This window comes from Zea mays, chromosome 5, assembly GCF_902167145.1.
Source record: "Zea mays cultivar B73 chromosome 5, Zm-B73-REFERENCE-NAM-5.0, whole genome shotgun sequence".
NCBI lineage: Eukaryota > Viridiplantae > Streptophyta > Magnoliopsida > Poales > Poaceae > Zea > Zea mays.
Window position 1 is genome coordinate 3809981 of NC_050100.1, and position 16124 is coordinate 3826104.

The following is a 16124-nucleotide window of genomic DNA, read 5'->3' on the forward strand; positions in this document are numbered from 1 at the left end:
CTCAGCCCGCTAGGAGTTAGGATCCAGGACTCGCATGCCTGGGCGGATACGTTCTCAAACTTTAAAAAAAATGTTGCACTAGCTGCAGCATCTCGTCATTCAACTGAGCTAGTTCTTAATACAAGGCCGTAGAGCCAGTGTCAACCTCGAAAAAAAGCTCAATGGATACAAAAAATCACGATCAAAGAACACTACGTCAGCCACCCGCAGCTGAAGATTCACAAGTTAATTATAGTGTTACAATAATTTGCTCCCATTAATCGGAAGAAAAAAAAACAGGTAGAGCGCATGGTCAATGCACCACTGCGTGGACAAGTAAAATGTAACTTTGGTTGGAACCAAAAAAAACACCCACTGCATTTTATTGCATGCATTCTGATTTGCCGTAAAGAGAAGACTTGCAACCATGTTTAGCCAGCGATTTAGGGAAGCGTTCTCTGGTAGAGTGGAAGGGCTCCCAGTGCTTCACGCTCAGCGTTTTCCTTTTTCACCTGCAAGAAATGCCAGGTGTCAAACAAAAGCCACTTCTCATATGAATTCAGGCAAAATAAAAATGGGAAAGAACTTTGCAGCATAGTGCTAATTAGAGATGGCAATAAGTACCCGTTGCCTGAAACCCGACGAGTTTTACTCTACCAGGGCTTGGATAAAGGTTAATTTGCTTACCCATTGGTTTATTAATGGGAACAAAGTCGTACTCGTCGGGTTTGCGGGTACGGATACGTTCTTATGCTACCAAGAACTCGCAAACCCGTGGGTAAAATATACCCGGCTCAATTATATTGTGTGCCTCTTAAATCCTAACTTGCTAGTAATATGATTAGGCAGTGAACTTGTGATTGTGATATGCTAGTGAACTATGGAGTTTTAACTTCAACTTACTTGTATTGTGGCCATATATAATTTGCTTATCTATTGTCTTATTCCTGGTTTAATCTATTGAATAATTAGATATTGAATAATTAGAATCGTATGTGTCTAGTAATAAAGAATCTATTATGAAATGTCGGGCACGGGCAACCCAAGAGTACCTGTTATCTGCATCATGGACACGAATACGAACATGATTTTGTACCCAACTGCAAGCACAAGTTTTATTCTTGGATACCAGTATGGGATGACAATACCCATAAGGTATTTATCCGTTGCCATCTCTATTGCCATCTCTAGTGCTAATCAGCAGCTTGAGCTAAGGAGTTCCTTAAGGAGTGACACATCCAATCGAGAGATTTTGATATTTGCCATCAGCAATAAACATGTTTATAAAATTGTCATCAGACCCACATTTCATAGACCCAGCTGAACCCACAATTCATAGACACAGTGATAATTATAACAAGAAGACAACATTGTGAGTGGCAAAAATCCAATTATCTCCATCCAATCACATGTCTGCAGTTAAAATTCTACTACTAGAATCACAAAAATAAATCATGTTAAGTTGCAATGTTATTTACAAATAATATTAGAAGCACACCATATATAAGTTGTCTAAGCATTTTTAGAAGCTACGATCTCTGTCTTTCACTGAATATTGGTTTGCAAAAGTAAAAAAGGCATCAATATGATAGTGAACATGAAAAGAAGTGAAACCCTAGAGAAATAACAGTAAGAGAGAAGTGAAGTCCATGGAGCAACACAAGAACAAGGCATGATATATAGGCTGAGACAAACTTCATAATTAGATGCCACATGATATGGTAATAGTGATTAATGACCTACCTGATACAATGGCTTAATACTCAGTCCAAAATATACAGCAATGCACATTTTCCCTGACTCTTCCATGTCTATCCCTACTTAAATGCTAACTAACAATGCTGTAAACTTGTCCGTTGTACCCATATTAAATCTAGCAACGATTGATAGGCAGTACACTCCTAAGCATAATTCATATCATGTAGATTAGGTCCCTTGCACGCATTAAAAAAAGGGGAATGGAGTGACTCTAATTCAAAGGCATATGAAATGCCAATGGAATGAAGTAAAAAGATTCTTACCAGAGCCAACATGTCACTCAAATATCCTCTGAATGGGACCTGCTGTGCCTGTACAAAAAAGGCAAGCGTTTCACAATGTGTAAGTTTACAAGGTTATAACAATATTTTATGATACTGTAAGCATTACATGATGTGAAAAGAGTATTCAGACACAAAACTCAAGTCCATGGAGAAGAAAACTGAAGAACACGTACTCCATTACAATCTCTAAGACGCTTCAGCTTTTCTAGATTTATAGCTTTTGCTATGCACTTAAATATACCATATGTTTAGATACATAGTAAAAGCAATGTATCTAAAAAGATACATAAGGCGAGGCGACGCCTTAATTATTTAGATAAATATAAAAAAATAAGACCAAATATTATATATATCACTAATTCATACTTAATAAGTAAGCTGGCACTATCTTAAAGCCTATTAGGCCCATTTCAGCCTAGTAGAAGAGGGAAACAGGAAAAAACAAAAAGATGCCCAACTCAACCCAATATACTAGGGTTAGGGTTAACCTCCCTCCCTCCTCAGCCGCCGCCGTCGGCGAGGTTGTCTGCACGCCGCCGCTCCAACTCTCCTCTGTTTCCCAGCCAAAGCCGTCACCGTCAAATCCCGCACACTGATAGGACCCAATTCCCGCACGGTACGCATCACTTAACCCCTCCAAAACCCTACTTCCCCCAAGGCGTCGCCCCGACGACGCTTAATGACACCTTGTGCCGCAGCAGACGCTTTACGCTCCAGGGCAAGGCGCATTAGACACCTAAGGTTCCGCGCGCGCCTAAGCGACGCTAAGACGACACTTCAAGGACGCCTTGATAAGCATGGTTGGTCCATTTTATATATGATCTTGTTCAAAGTTAAAGAAATATGACATAAAGCAACTAAAATGACCTAATTTTTGGAATAGAGGGAGTGCAAAACAATATCCACAAGGCTATAGAGTAGAAACAAAATTCAGATTTAGCATTCATCTAAACAACTAAGTGGAACATCTTGAAGGCAAAATGGAGGGCAGGCACAAACATTAACCTAAATCGACGAAAAAAATCCTAAATCCAAAACGGTGCACTGAATTAAAGTTGCATAAAAAGCCTGATATAACCGAAACAAACTCCCTCCTGGCCAATGTCTACATTTGGATATTGCACATATGAAGGCAGGCTCATCCATAAAAAATACTGGAATCAATCTGCCCATCGGCATGAAGGCAAATGCTACCCTAACAAAAGAATGCTGGAATCAATCTGCCCATCAGCATGAAGGCATGTGCTCTCCTAAATTCCTAACGCAGCGGCATCATCACCCTAATGCTTATTCCAATCTCATCTCTCACCGAAACTCGGTTGAAGTGCCTACACTCCACACTATTCAGAATTGTTGGCCTCCATTGAAACTTCAGCCAAGTAGAAGCATATGAATCACAGGAGAATTTTGCAACCATGGCACTCCCTTCGGCGGGCTTCAGATTATTGGCACCACGATCGTCGCAATTGAATCCGTGGCATTATAATCTCGGCCGTTTTAAAAAATGGCATCGTGCTGCATTGATGGTCATTAGCATTTTTCGTGTGCCCGTCGTGCCCTCGCTCCGTTCGCTCCGTTACTTCCCTGGCCGCCGTCTTCGAGCGTCTTCCATTCTCCCTTCCCTGGCCGTCGTCTTCCTCATCTCTCTTGTCCATGTAGGGGTTGACGAGCGTCTCCGGCGGGTACTGGTCGATGCAGTCCTCCCATGCGCCGGCGTCGGCGAGGTCCCTGGTCACCTCCCAGTAGCAGCTGTTGCACTTGAAGCTGGAGCCGAAGGTGACCATGAGCACCCTGTCCCCGCGCTTGAGCCTCCACTTCGCCTCCATGTAGGAGAGCACGTACCAAAGGCTGCTCGCGGACGTGTTCCCCCACCGGTGAAGCGTCATCCCGGCCGGCTCCACGTCGTGGGCGGTGAGCCTCAGGCTCTTCCTCACCGCCTCGATCACCACCGTCCCGCCGGGGTGGAGGCAGAAGTGGTCCACGCCGGCCTTGAAGTCGATCTTGGGGCAGCCGGCGTGCTTGTTGCGCGGGGGGCCTGGCAGGAGCTTGCGGAGAAGGAGGCGGGACGCGAAGCGCGCGAGCTCGCGGGCGGGCAGGATCCGTGGCGCCAGGCGCTGCAGGTTCTCGGTGAAGGCGCGCACGGCGGCCTTGGGCAGCGCCTTGCTGAGGCTGACGCCGAGGCGGCCGTCAGCGTCCTCGCGGTGCACGACGGCGGCGGCCAGGGAAGTAACAAAGCGAGGGTACGACGGGCACACGAAAAATGCTAATGACCATCAATGCAGCGCGATGCCATTTTTCAAAACGGGCGAGATTATAATGCCACAGATTCAATTGCGACGATCGCGGTGCCAATAATCTGAAGCCCGCCGAAGGGAGTGCCATGGTTGCAAAATTCTCGAATCACAGGTACAACCCAAACACATCAGCGGACACATCTCACTTGACATGCAATCATCCGCAACTTTACACCGATAATGAATCACGTCAGGATTAGTTTTCGACATAGAACCTATCTTACGCAACCTCGGACGCTGCCGTCACAACGACCACGACCGTAATACGAACTGAGAGACCCAGATCGGGGGAAATGAAGGGGCACGAACCTGGAGGTCCTCGGGGAGGTACTGATGCTTCATGGAGAGGTCCATGGCGCGCTTGAGGCGCTGGATGCGGGCGTCGACCACCTCCCTAGGCAGCCTCCCGAGCGCCTCCTTGATGTCCAGGTCGAAGTAGGGGTCGTACAGGTCATCGTACCTCAGCCCTGTTGGATCGGATCACCGGATCGCACGCACGCAGCAGACCCAAAACGCGCCGCCAGTCAGATGAAAGGAACAAGAAGGAAAATGACGAAATCCAAAGGGAGCCCGGCAGAGGATCAGGGCCGTCTCGGATCCGGGATTACCGTATTTCCTGAGGCGCGAGGAGACGGTGTGCATGTGGAGGCGCGCGAGCGGGTTGCGGCGCGGGTTCACCAGCCAGTTTGACAGCGCGTTCATCATCGACGACATAGTGGCGGCGCCGGGACCGGGAACCTCTTCCTCGTCTTGTGCAGCGGCGGTGGGACGCGATTGTCCTTCTCGGTTCTCGCTCTGGGGGGCGTGCGTGTGCGTGGGTGCGTGAACGTGGTCTCGGGCCGGGCCTTTGGGGACTTGATGGGCCGGGTACTAATATCCGGCCCGCACAGATGCATTAGAAAACAAATATTTAAATGGCTCATGTTCCAATAATTTTTATATCTACACAAAAGTTATAGGAAACATTGGTACCCATATTTATCTTAACAAAATACATGTTTTTATTAAAAAAATCCATATATATAGCAATTTCAAGTTACGATGCTAGTCGTAGTAATCGATTTTTAAATGATTTACTTTCTCATATAAACTTTTTAAATCTATAACAAAGTTATGAATAATTTTAACTTAGCCCAATTTTTAGCTCTAGTGAAGGCAACGAGGGCATAGACCACTCTCGATATTGGCTCTTTGTTATTATGTCATCCGTGTGTTGTGATTGTGGGACCATCATGTCTGATTTGGGAAAAAACTCGCTAGTACAGATAATCAAGAACAATACTTGCACAGGAAAGTTTGGCGGTGCAGTCAAATAGTAGCTTTGACAGGAAAACAACGTCATAGTCGAGGTAGCAATCAGTAGACGATAACTACCATCAGTTGCGAGGTTCTTCTCAAAGGTCAGCATCCAAGGAAGCCATGCATTTGTCTGCACTCACTGAAAGCGCGACACCGCATTAAGCTTCAAAGACCAGGCGACTAATCAAGTTGCACCCACACTAAATTGGTGTAATGAATGGGGCATGCACTAACACAACACATTAGCGAGTGGCGATGGCGACACTGTGTTCATTAAAGAAAACCAAGCATCAGCTGGCTTGATGAGACACCCAAAACTTTATGTATGGAAAGGACGCCTATATTATTTTCTGCAGGAAGGTTCTGCTTGGATTTCTAAAGAGTGGAGTGATCAAGGATCAAATCGTGGCCTGGCCACTATGATGGAAAAGAAAACAAATATTCTCTCCGTCCTAAATTACAATTTATTTGACTTTTTGTGTCATGTTTAACCGACTCGTCGTATTCATTTTTTTTGAAAAATAAAAAATTCAATGTTATATTTAAAGTATATTATATGCTAAACAATATCAAGGAAAAAATAACAATAGTTATGAAAATTTTTAAATAAGACGAGTTGGTCAAATTTTAGGTAAAAAAGTTAAACGAATTATAAATTAGAACGGAGTGAATATATTAGTGGCAGTACCAACAACAGAAAGAGGGCGAAGAGATAGAGAGAAAAAACTAGTGATGAATTTGAGTTTGATGCAGACAGCACAACACACAACAGTAAGGCGGCTCTGCAACAAAGTTCATGACGAAATTTCATCGAGTTGCAGTTCGTCAATATGTGAGGGTTTTTTTTCCGCTATGGCATCCCATACCCATATAAGAACAATTCAATGAGCGTCACTGCCCACCTAGAAGACTGTTAGACCATGGCTTTCTTGGTTTAATATTGCTCATCCATTTTCAGAGCCCACGACTTGGTTGGCAGTTTCAATAAATTCCTGTGTAGAGGTGATGTTGATGATGATATTTGGCAATCTTGAGCTGAAAGGGAGACGCTAACTGAAAATGGGGAAAATAGGAAATACTGAACATGCAAGTGATGAAATCTGAAGTGGCGTTGTTAAGAAAATATTGATTTATTGTTGCCAGCTCAAAGATAATGCCTCATCCATTTTATTTGTAATTTTTAAACATCTGAGCTGAAGTGGTCCATCAGCTGGAAGAGCTGTTAAGTTTCATGGTCCATTATCAGCGTGATAGCGTCAATACGGTCTCAGTGAGAGGCACTAGACTTGCTGCACCCAACTTAACTGGGTGGGCAAAGCCGGCAAACAGAAGCTACGCTTAAGACCACAAGGAAAACAATCCGAAACTTCACGAAACAATCTCTTTGGAGTATGATCTGTGAAAGGTATTCATAAGATTGCACATATTCAGCGTCTGTTGACTAAGGGTCCGTTCGTTTGTCCAGAATTAGACCAGGATTCATTCTAACTTATCAAAACTTATATAAATTAGAGAAACAATCCGGCCAGGAGGCCTTAAATCCGTAAAAAACGAACAGACCCTATGTTGTTTCATCTGGACTTCAGGATCCTCGTCACGACGATCAGCTTCTTACACAAGACAGGCACATTCAGGTGCCCACAGATAAGCACAAAAAAGGGCAGCTACGGAGCTACCAGTGTTACAAACCTTGATGCTCACGTATTCACGTGTTTTGATTCCTTAAAGCTCCAACTTTTTTACAGATTCAGTTCAAAGGCATATTAAGGGGGTGTTTAGCATGGCTCCAGAGCAAAACTCCAAGACGAGTTGGACAAAGACAGCTAAACCACTAACTTCAAAGTTACAAATTTTATAAAGTTTTGGAAGCTGTAATACAAATTTTTCGTAGCATCTTCTTTGCTATTCCTTAGAGTTTAGAGCACAGACAAAGAAAAGAACAGGCGGAACTCAAGCTGCTGGGGTTTACTATCACCGACAAATAATCGGAGCTTTGATATACTTTACATAATGACAACATTCCCTTTCTTCAGCATTGCCACCGTTGAACTACTCTCAATCTTTCATCATCAGAATTATCCTCACTAAGACACGAGAAAGGTGAGAAGGAACAGAGTGGCAAAGCCACTGGGACATCACATAACTTGCCAGCTATCCAAACAAAGTGTTTATAAGAGATGGCAAAGCAAAAACAAAATGAAACGAAAGAACATATATTGGAGAGCCTCCATAGCATTCTGATGAACAGGCACTCAGACTCAACAAAACGTTTTCTGCTAGCACTAAAGAAAAGGGGGCAGGTGCAGAAGCAAATTGTGATCCTGCAAAAAAAAAAAAAGAGCCCTATTCAAGCTTCCACGCATGCAGGATCAGCGAGAAACCAAGACCTTGCAACTGGGACTCCCTAAAAATCTGCGAGTACGACCATGGCAGCGACTTCTCAGGCGCCTGGCATGTCTGAAACATGAACACCGCGTTGCTCGCCGTTGATCCAAAGAGCCAGCTGTGAACGTCCCAGAACACCTCCACAGGCAAGCCGTCGACGAGAATCGTCTGGTTTCCCCTGAACTTCCACGCCAGGCGCTTCACCTGCATCACGGGCTTCTTGTCAACTCTTATTTCAAGACACGGATCCTTCAGGTCGACGGTGTCGCAGTCTATGACAATGTCATGGAACTGGCCATTGTCGCAGAACTGCGCCTTGGCGGAGTAGGTCTTCTTGCCGTATATGTGCTCCCTCCTCGCCACAAACGCGGCGTTCAGCATCGACCGGTTGGCTCCAGTCTTCCTGTAGGCATCCTTCTTCATGTCGCCGAGCAAGAGCACGAGCTCAAGGTCGAACACCACTGCGACATAGAACCCCTCCACCGGCTCTGGCCCAGCGCCGAACTTGGCGCCCGACAGGTCCCAGAAGATGTCGATCTTGCCGTCCTCGACGTCGAGGCTCTTGGACCCCTTCTTCTTGGAGAAGAGCCACGGCTTGATGTCCGCCTTGCAGAGGCAGTGGCCGGACAGGTCGTCGACGCCGACGCTGAGGCCCTGCCCCATGAGGCTCCTGCTCCACGTGAGCGAGATCACGCAGGGCCGGCCCGAGAACTGCGTCTGGTAGAGGCAGGTCACCAGGTTCTGCGCCGCGCCCTTGCCGGCGCTGGACGACGACGACGACGCGTCCGCGATCTGGACGCCGCTCTCGCCGAAGCAGGAAGGGAAGTCCCTCATGGCTGGCTGGCCCGGTCGGGGTCCTTCGTCGAACACCTGGCGTGCAGCCGCCCGCCCGCCCGCCGCTTGGATCAGCACCTCTCCTCCGCACTCCTCACCGCAAGCAATCCACACCGCCCGGCGAGCCCGCCTCGCAATGCCGGCGAAGAGATGAACAGCCACGCACAGATCGGCCACGCAGGTACGCAGGCCACCGCCGGAGGTTGCTCGATCCAGCAACGCCGCCGCCGCCGCCGCCGGACGCGAGATCCCACCTCTTACTGCGAAAGGCAGCACCGACAACCGCCCGAAAATCGAGGGGCAGAGGAGGGATTGGCGTCGGAGCAAGATTCCTTCACGGCCCCGCCCCGCCCCTTTCCACCGCGTAGGCCACCTTCTTGGCCGCGAAACCGCGGCGACGGAGCAATCTTCCCTCCGCCGGGACTCCGTCCGTCGACGGATCAGCCTTCCACCTTTATACCACAGCAGCGGCAGCGGCGAAACAGAAGGTTTCCCCCAGGCGGCAGGCTAAGGCTAAGGCTTCCGCTTCAAGGCAGGAGAAGCATGCAATTACCGTAGATGTATGCTTGCACACCCATGGCCAAAGGGGATGGAGTGGATCGAGAGGAGCAGGTGGGGAGAACACTGGCAACCACTCCAACCAGTGTACAGGCTAGAGATGAGGGGAGCAAGCAGCCGCAGCAAGGAGCTCACAACTCACAGGTACTGGTGGGAGGAGGGGGCGGAGGTGGTTTTGTGGGGGAAGGAGACAAAGGGTTAGCGAGAGGAGGGGGGATACAGTACAGCCATACAAGATACAGCACGCGCTGGCAGCCAACTCACTTCACCTCATCTGCTCAGGCTGCTCAACTCATGGAGATGGAGGGAGGGAGGGAGGGAAGGAGAGGGCATCTATTCTCAGCAGCTTCAGCTTCAGGGCAGGGAGGAAGAGCTGCAGCCGCTGGATCGCTGCTCCTCAGTCGTCCTCTCTTTCTGCGACTGCTGCCATTGCCCAGTGCCACCCACTGTGACTACCGCGCGCTAGCTAGGTACCAGTACATTTTAATGGTAGGGGAGGGACTGCACTGCCTCTGTGAATTGTGTTGTGTGTGATCTTGTGCTGCCGCAGCCTGCGGATCATATTCATATCTACTGTGCGTAATCGCAAAAGATCTTCAAGTTTGGGGCGAGGAACGGCCAGACAATCAGGAAAAGGAATCGGTCAAAACGCTTGATGAACCCATGCTCAAGAAAACTCAGACAGACAGACAGACAGACAGGCACAAGTGAACAGATGACAAATCGCTGTAAAAAGACAGTCTTTTTTTCCTATCGTAAACCCACATGGAGGTCCCCTTTTTTTTCCCCAGTGGCTATGTTGCCCTTGCAGGTCGCACATGGCGTCACCTTCACTCCCTCTCGAGCTCTTTTCTTTGGCGCCGAAGAACCGGTTCACATGCACTACAGTGGGAAAAAAATGACTGGAGCATGCGCCACCTGCACTACACCGTGAGCGTGAGGCCGTGACGTGAGAGACCATGACCATCTCTCGCTGTCTTCTGCTCCAGAAAAATCATAGTAGGGCCTGCCTTCAGGATTTTTCAGGAAAAGAAAATGGCAAGTGAAGAAGCATTTCGTCACTCACTTGTCCCCCCCTTGCTCACGGCTCTACTAATATGCTTACCCCGTGCTTGGCTTTGCTATGAATGTTTAGGCATTGTTCGGTCATTCCTACAACACCTGGATTAGATAGAATTGAATAAAAATTAGTAGAAATTTTGATGCGTTATAGATTTAAACTCCTCCAATCCACGTGAATTATGATAAGAAACGATCAGAGCCTCAATCGGGAATGGGGTTTTGATCTCTTACACAGGGAAATTCGGGTGACGCGTGCGCTCTTTCAATCATTGCCTCTACAAACCGGATTATTTATACGACACTCCATTTTTTTTTCTCTGCATGATTGAGAATGTAAACTATACAGCATGTCACTCCAGCAATATTCCATCTATAAACTATCCTCATCAGTAGGAGGAGAAAAGGATAGTTTTTAGTAGTATGTACTCTCAGTCTTCCATATGTTCATGACCGCATGTGATTAACAGAAGCATGCTCAGAGCTAATCCCTCGATCTGTCTCCAAAAAGATAGATTATCTAGTTAAAGTCAAACTAATTTTAATTTATATAAAAAAATAGTGTAAACTATCTTAAATTTATATAAAAAACCCCAGAGTCAAACAGTATTTGCTGAGACAGCTTGTTGCAGTAAGCACAGACTCTGGCATTATTGTTTTATACAAGTTTGATCAATGTATTAATTTGCCTCACCTAACATTATCCCAAAATTAGATCATTTCTAGAACAGGAGGAGGAGGAGGGGGGTATTTACACAGCAAGGGAAAAAAAAAGAGTGAAAATACAGACGCGCAGTGGCCCTGGTACAACAGTGGTACCCTGCAGTGACGTCTGGGCAACTGTAATCAATGAGAAGGACAACGGTTTTCTTGGATCTGGGCCCAATTCACCCCCACCCGTTAACTGCACGCCCACGAGGCCGCATTTACTCGCCTCCCGCCGGAGATCATAATCACTCCACCGTCTCTACTCTGCTTCGTCTCCAAGCAAAGGTACACACAAGACTACAAGAGCACAGTTTCCTCCTCACAATCACCTTTTTCTTCTTTTCTTTTCTTTTCTTCTGATGAAAAGATGAACTAAGTTGAGCACAGTTTCATCTCATTGGCAAGTGCTGTTTCCCTGAGTTTGGTGCATTATTGGAGGAGATGGTATGGAAAAGGAAAGGTTTATTTGGAGCATATGTATTTTTTGTTTGAAACATATGTATATTTTTTTTCGTGAGAAATGTGGTGGAGTGTGTACGGTGTGGGCCTGTGAGGCTGTGAGCCATATACACATGCCCAGCCCCTTTATTTCGCACCTACTACTTCACTAGAATTAAAGCAATAAGAAATGAAGAAAGGCAAGACTTTTTTATTTTTGAAGCGGAGTAGATAGCACACTAATAACACCATGAAGCAAGGTACAGACCTGGTTGTCCATGCATGGAGAATAGGGTCCCATCTCAGGTTCTTAATAATTAACAACATGTTTATTTAAGAAACGAGGTAGTACATCATCTTCTCATTTTCGTCTTTGGTTTGTGGAATAAAACAAGTTGATCCATGCTTAAACGACCTCTGTGCTTTGCTACTGCGGCTACGAGGTTGTCATGCAACCTTTTTACCTGTAGACATAAAACTAGCTATATAGTTACTCTGGCGTGGTCACAAAACGCTGAAACGAGCTTCGTCAGGTATGTTTTCACTTGGGGACACCGATCGACACACCATGTTAGTCGAGGACTGTGCTCCTCTCCTCTTCCGAACTGAAGCGTGCATCATGGTGTCGTCCATTAATTCTACTAGCTGCTGGTTGTCACTTTGCTTTCCCAACCCGCGCTGGCAGTTTTGGCGTGTTATACGTGTAGTGTATGCCATCATCATGCTTCGTGCATGCATGCGTGCCATGCCATGCCATGCAAAACGATGGGCCATTAATTGGGCTGGGCTTTATTTGCATCGCCAGGAAATGGAAATCCTTGTGCGCGCGGCGCGGATGAGGAGGAGCTAGGATCGCAGATAATATATAATGGTGTCCAGAAAAGGTGAGGGGCAGGAGAAATACTACCCCTTTGGTTAATTGGTGCGCTGATGATGATGGCAGAGAGATTGCGGGCTGCTGGTGGGTTGTCGTATCTCCGCGTGCAAGCGCCCTGGATGCCGGCTAGAAGAAGGAGCTTGGCTCTCCACCTACAAGACCAGCAGGCTGCACTCGCCAAACAACCAAACAAGCTGCAATTAAGTGTTTGTGCTTTTATTGTGTCTTATTACGGTGGGGCATTCTGTTTGAAGCAAAATAAAAAGGTTTCCTTTCGCTCCCGGTTTGGACGCAATCATCGCAGGAAAAAAAGGCTAATAAAGCGATAGAAGGGCCGGCTTTACAGCAACAAAACAAAAAAGGCTGCCTATCAGTACGTCGGGGATAAAAAGTGTCAGGCGCGCTAATGATGGATTTGTTTATATTATGATCAGCGACGGTGCACTTCCCCTAGCAGTCTAGCGCTAATGATTGAGAGCGCCATCTTGACTGCCTTCCGCCCCTGGGCCAAACCTCCAACCATTGTTGTGCTGCTTCAGAAACACTCTTCGTTCTGCTTCAGCTCATTTGAGACCGCACTTCTAAAACCGAAACAGGAAATGCAAAGGTATTCCTAATATACAACAGCACATGATGTCGTCAAAATTTACAGGCATGTAAGATTTCCCCTCTCCTCCTGACTGCACAGAAACAAACAGGATGGGAAGCAAACCTTATATGGTCTTTGCATCATGTGAGCAGCTAGCTACCCTAACAAGCGACATCTCCAAAAAAAAAACAAAAAAAAATGGCTAAGCTTGTCTCGAAGATGAAGGTTCACCCAGTGAGACGGAAGCAAACGAGGAAGCCCAGGCTCGAGCATTGCTTGCACCCTTCCTCAGATCTGTTGCCCTGTTGCTCAGCCCCAGCTTGCTGCACAGCCTCCTCACGTCAAGGGCGTTCAAGGCTCGTTCCAAGACCTGGCTTGATCCCCTGCGGATCCCTAGGTTCAGGTTCTGGACACGGACGGCCAAGAAGGCCCTCAGATGAGACATGGCAGCAGGTACCAAGCGCGCTGCGGCCTTCAGGATGATGAAGAGAACTGCGACCAACAGATACGGCGGCTCGTCTTTGGCCATCTCAAGCGGAGAACGATCCCATGGTGCAACTGAGCTCAAGCTTGCTGTGCTCTCTTGCTGGACAACAACATCAATGTATGCAACTGGATCCAGACCTGCAGCAGGAAAACAACATCAATGTACTGTATAGCTTCAGTACATTGGCTTGACAAGCCTATCACAACCCTCCTCAATTAAGCGCATACTTGAAAGAATTTGTGATCATTTACTGAAGCTATGTATGCGTGAACAAGGTGAGCAACAATTGTACCTGTAGTTTCTTTATAGAAATCGACGAGAGAGTTAAGATCTTTTGAACCCCGATATCGAACCATTGTAGTCTCATTTACAAGAAGAATGGCTGGGAAACCACGAACTCCATATCTTGAAAACAAACTACAATAAGATGCAATATAATGATCTGTAGGAATCCATTGAAACAAACAAAGGGACAAACTATCTCAATTCAACAGTCTAAGTGTCTAACACCAACGCTTTCAACATACACAAACCTTGGTGTCGCAGAAGATTCTTCAACAGCAAAGTGATGTACCTGAGGGTACATAGTGCTGACAGTTTCAAATATCGGTCGAAATTTGCTCGAAAAAGGACACCATGCAGCATAGAAGAGAATGGAGTATGAAGCACCCCTCCTTCGAAGGTTCAACTCAGTATCCACAGCCTCTCCTCTCACCTTCAGTACAAGACAAGGTATATAAGAAACTACAACTTCCCAAATTTGCAATACAAAGTATCCACATACATTGCACCATCAGAATTAATCGATAAACAAGGCACTTTATTAAGTCAAAATATGACCAGCAGCAGCTAAAAGTAAAGATCGTTCACCAATCTGCAAAAAAAAAAAAAAGCAAAATCAACACAAATTGCAGGGTGTCACCAGAGGTAATAGTTTTAGGTTGACACTATTTCCCATTTCAGTGCCAAAATTAACCCAAAGTTAAGCATATGCAATTTACCCATTCTTCTGACAAACCCTATTAAAAATGATATACAGCTTTCCTGCTCTGGAAATAGGTGCACCTACTATCACCACCAATCAAATATTGAATCATCATAAAAATATATATATATAACTCAAGTTTGGTGGAAACTTTCAAAATCCAAACAACCATCTCATATCCTAATCACAGCATGTACAATTAGGTTTTCATTTTCCTAAACGTTTACATATAGCTATGGTGTATCGCTAATAAACTTAAGTTTAAAATTTAGAATCTTAGATACAATGCACAGAAGAAACAACTAATACTCACAGTGCCAAGCATGCGCACAACGAATATCAAGAAATCAAACAACGCTCACATGTTTGGATCTAAGACCTGATTTCCAAATTCTAAACTCGGTCAAGCAGAAGTCTGCCTGACATATTCTTGATTATTCTCTTCCACTAGACCAGCCAACCAGGCTGCACTTTCTAGCTCCACTAGCCTTATTTTGTTTATTATATTGGCCAGTTGCACATATTTTCCATGCCAGCAAAGGTTTATTTGGAGTGTGGATTCCCCATTTGCCATGGTTTATAGCATAATTCTTCTTCAAAAGGTTCCCCATATTGCTAATTTTGCTCTTTTAGTTGTTAAAGAGGGAGGATTAATTAGCAAGGCACAATATTCGCATCCATTATGTTACGAATATTTCTAGCCAAAAAGAAAAATCACGGCATCTTTTCTCTGTCTCCTCTGATACCGCCCGGCTACAGGCTTAGTACGCAAATCGTATATATCAGTATGTCGACGGCAGATTAAAAACAAAAACAGCGCGTCCCGCGTCGCCACTAATTCCTGCTGTGACATGTAACGAGTTTGACAGCAAGAGGCCGCGACCGGCGAGAGACGGCGCGTAGGCGGTGGACCTACCTCGAGAGGCGGGGACGGCTCGATCCGGACGAAGGGGCAGCGGGATCCGACGGCGTCGAGGAACGGTAGCGCACCCCTCCGCGCGCACGTGCCCGCGGCCGGCGACCCCGGCGCGGTTGCGCCGGCAACGACAGCGATGAGGGCGACCGCAAGCGCGGCGGCGGCGCAACGCATCTTCTCTCACCTTCTCTCCCTGCCTCCCCCGTGGAGTCGTGGCCTCGTCTCTCCTATCTCTTTCTCTCTCACCTGTCGGTTCAACTTCTTCCGCTTCGGAATTTTCTCCGCGTGCGGAGGCTGGATTTGGCAAAAGCAAAAATCCGCGAGGTTATTTTGGGTGCGGGCGCGGGAGGTGGTGGCCGCTGGCCGGTGCGGACGCGTGCGTGCGGCCGCCTGGTTGGCTGGGGCCTGGGGGCGCAGCAGCTAGTTGGCTTGGTTGGCTGGCGGGCGGGCGGCGGCTCACAGTGGGGCCTGTTGGAACGCATTGGAACGCAGTAAAAACGAGACACAGAAATGTAGAGAAAGTGACAGTTCTATTGATCTCATGAGATATGTACATATATATACATAGTGAAGAGACACCACGAAGGGTCGTATCCCTTGGAATTAGATCACATGGAAGGTTTTCTAACACTCTCCCTTGATCAATTCCAACTTCATTTGATCATCTGTCAGCC

At 46.6% G+C, this 16124-nt stretch overlaps 4 protein-coding genes across 5 annotated transcripts; all 4 read right to left on the reverse strand.

The window, feature by feature from the left end:
• Positions 1–53: 53 nt before the first annotated feature.
• Positions 54–5137, reverse strand: LOC100383274 (uncharacterized). Its single transcript, NM_001413210.1, has 4 exons — positions 4924–5137; positions 4625–4782; positions 2001–2048; positions 54–491 (listed from the first exon to the last, which is right to left on the reverse strand). The coding sequence occupies exons 1-4, from the start codon at positions 5027–5029 to the stop codon at positions 423–425; spliced, it is 381 nt and encodes a 126-aa protein (NP_001400139.1). The 5' UTR covers positions 5030–5137; the 3' UTR covers positions 54–422.
• LOC118471980 (3-ketoacyl-CoA synthase 12-like) lies at positions 3077–4545 on the reverse strand. The gene has a single exon (XM_035958922.1). The coding sequence runs from the start codon at positions 3905–3907 to the stop codon at positions 3464–3466; it is 444 nt and encodes a 147-aa protein (XP_035814815.1). The 5' UTR covers positions 3908–4545; the 3' UTR covers positions 3077–3463.
• A 2813-nt stretch (positions 5138–7950) lies between the features above and the next one.
• Positions 7951–9693, reverse strand: LOC107546749 (uncharacterized). The gene has a single exon (NM_001322425.1). It carries the CDS (start codon positions 8831–8833, stop codon positions 7958–7960), a length of 876 nt encoding a protein of 291 aa, NP_001309354.1. The 5' UTR covers positions 8834–9693; the 3' UTR covers positions 7951–7957.
• Positions 9694–13052: 3359 nt separating this feature from the next.
• LOC606482 (adenosine 5'-phosphosulfate reductase-like 9) lies at positions 13053–15847 on the reverse strand. 2 transcript variants are annotated; one of them, XM_008646072.4, is made up of 4 exons: positions 15451–15847; positions 14083–14264; positions 13842–13954; positions 13053–13686 (listed from the first exon to the last, which is right to left on the reverse strand). In XM_008646072.4, the coding sequence occupies exons 1-4, from the start codon at positions 15622–15624 to the stop codon at positions 13265–13267; spliced, it is 891 nt and encodes a 296-aa protein (XP_008644294.1). In that variant the 5' UTR covers positions 15625–15847; the 3' UTR covers positions 13053–13264. The 2 variants fall into 2 exon arrangements, with proteins under 2 accessions (XP_008644294.1, NP_001105807.1); NM_001112337.1 differs by having other exon boundaries at positions 13055–13686; positions 13842–13966; positions 15451–15718.
• Positions 15848–16124: the final 277 nt, after the last annotated feature.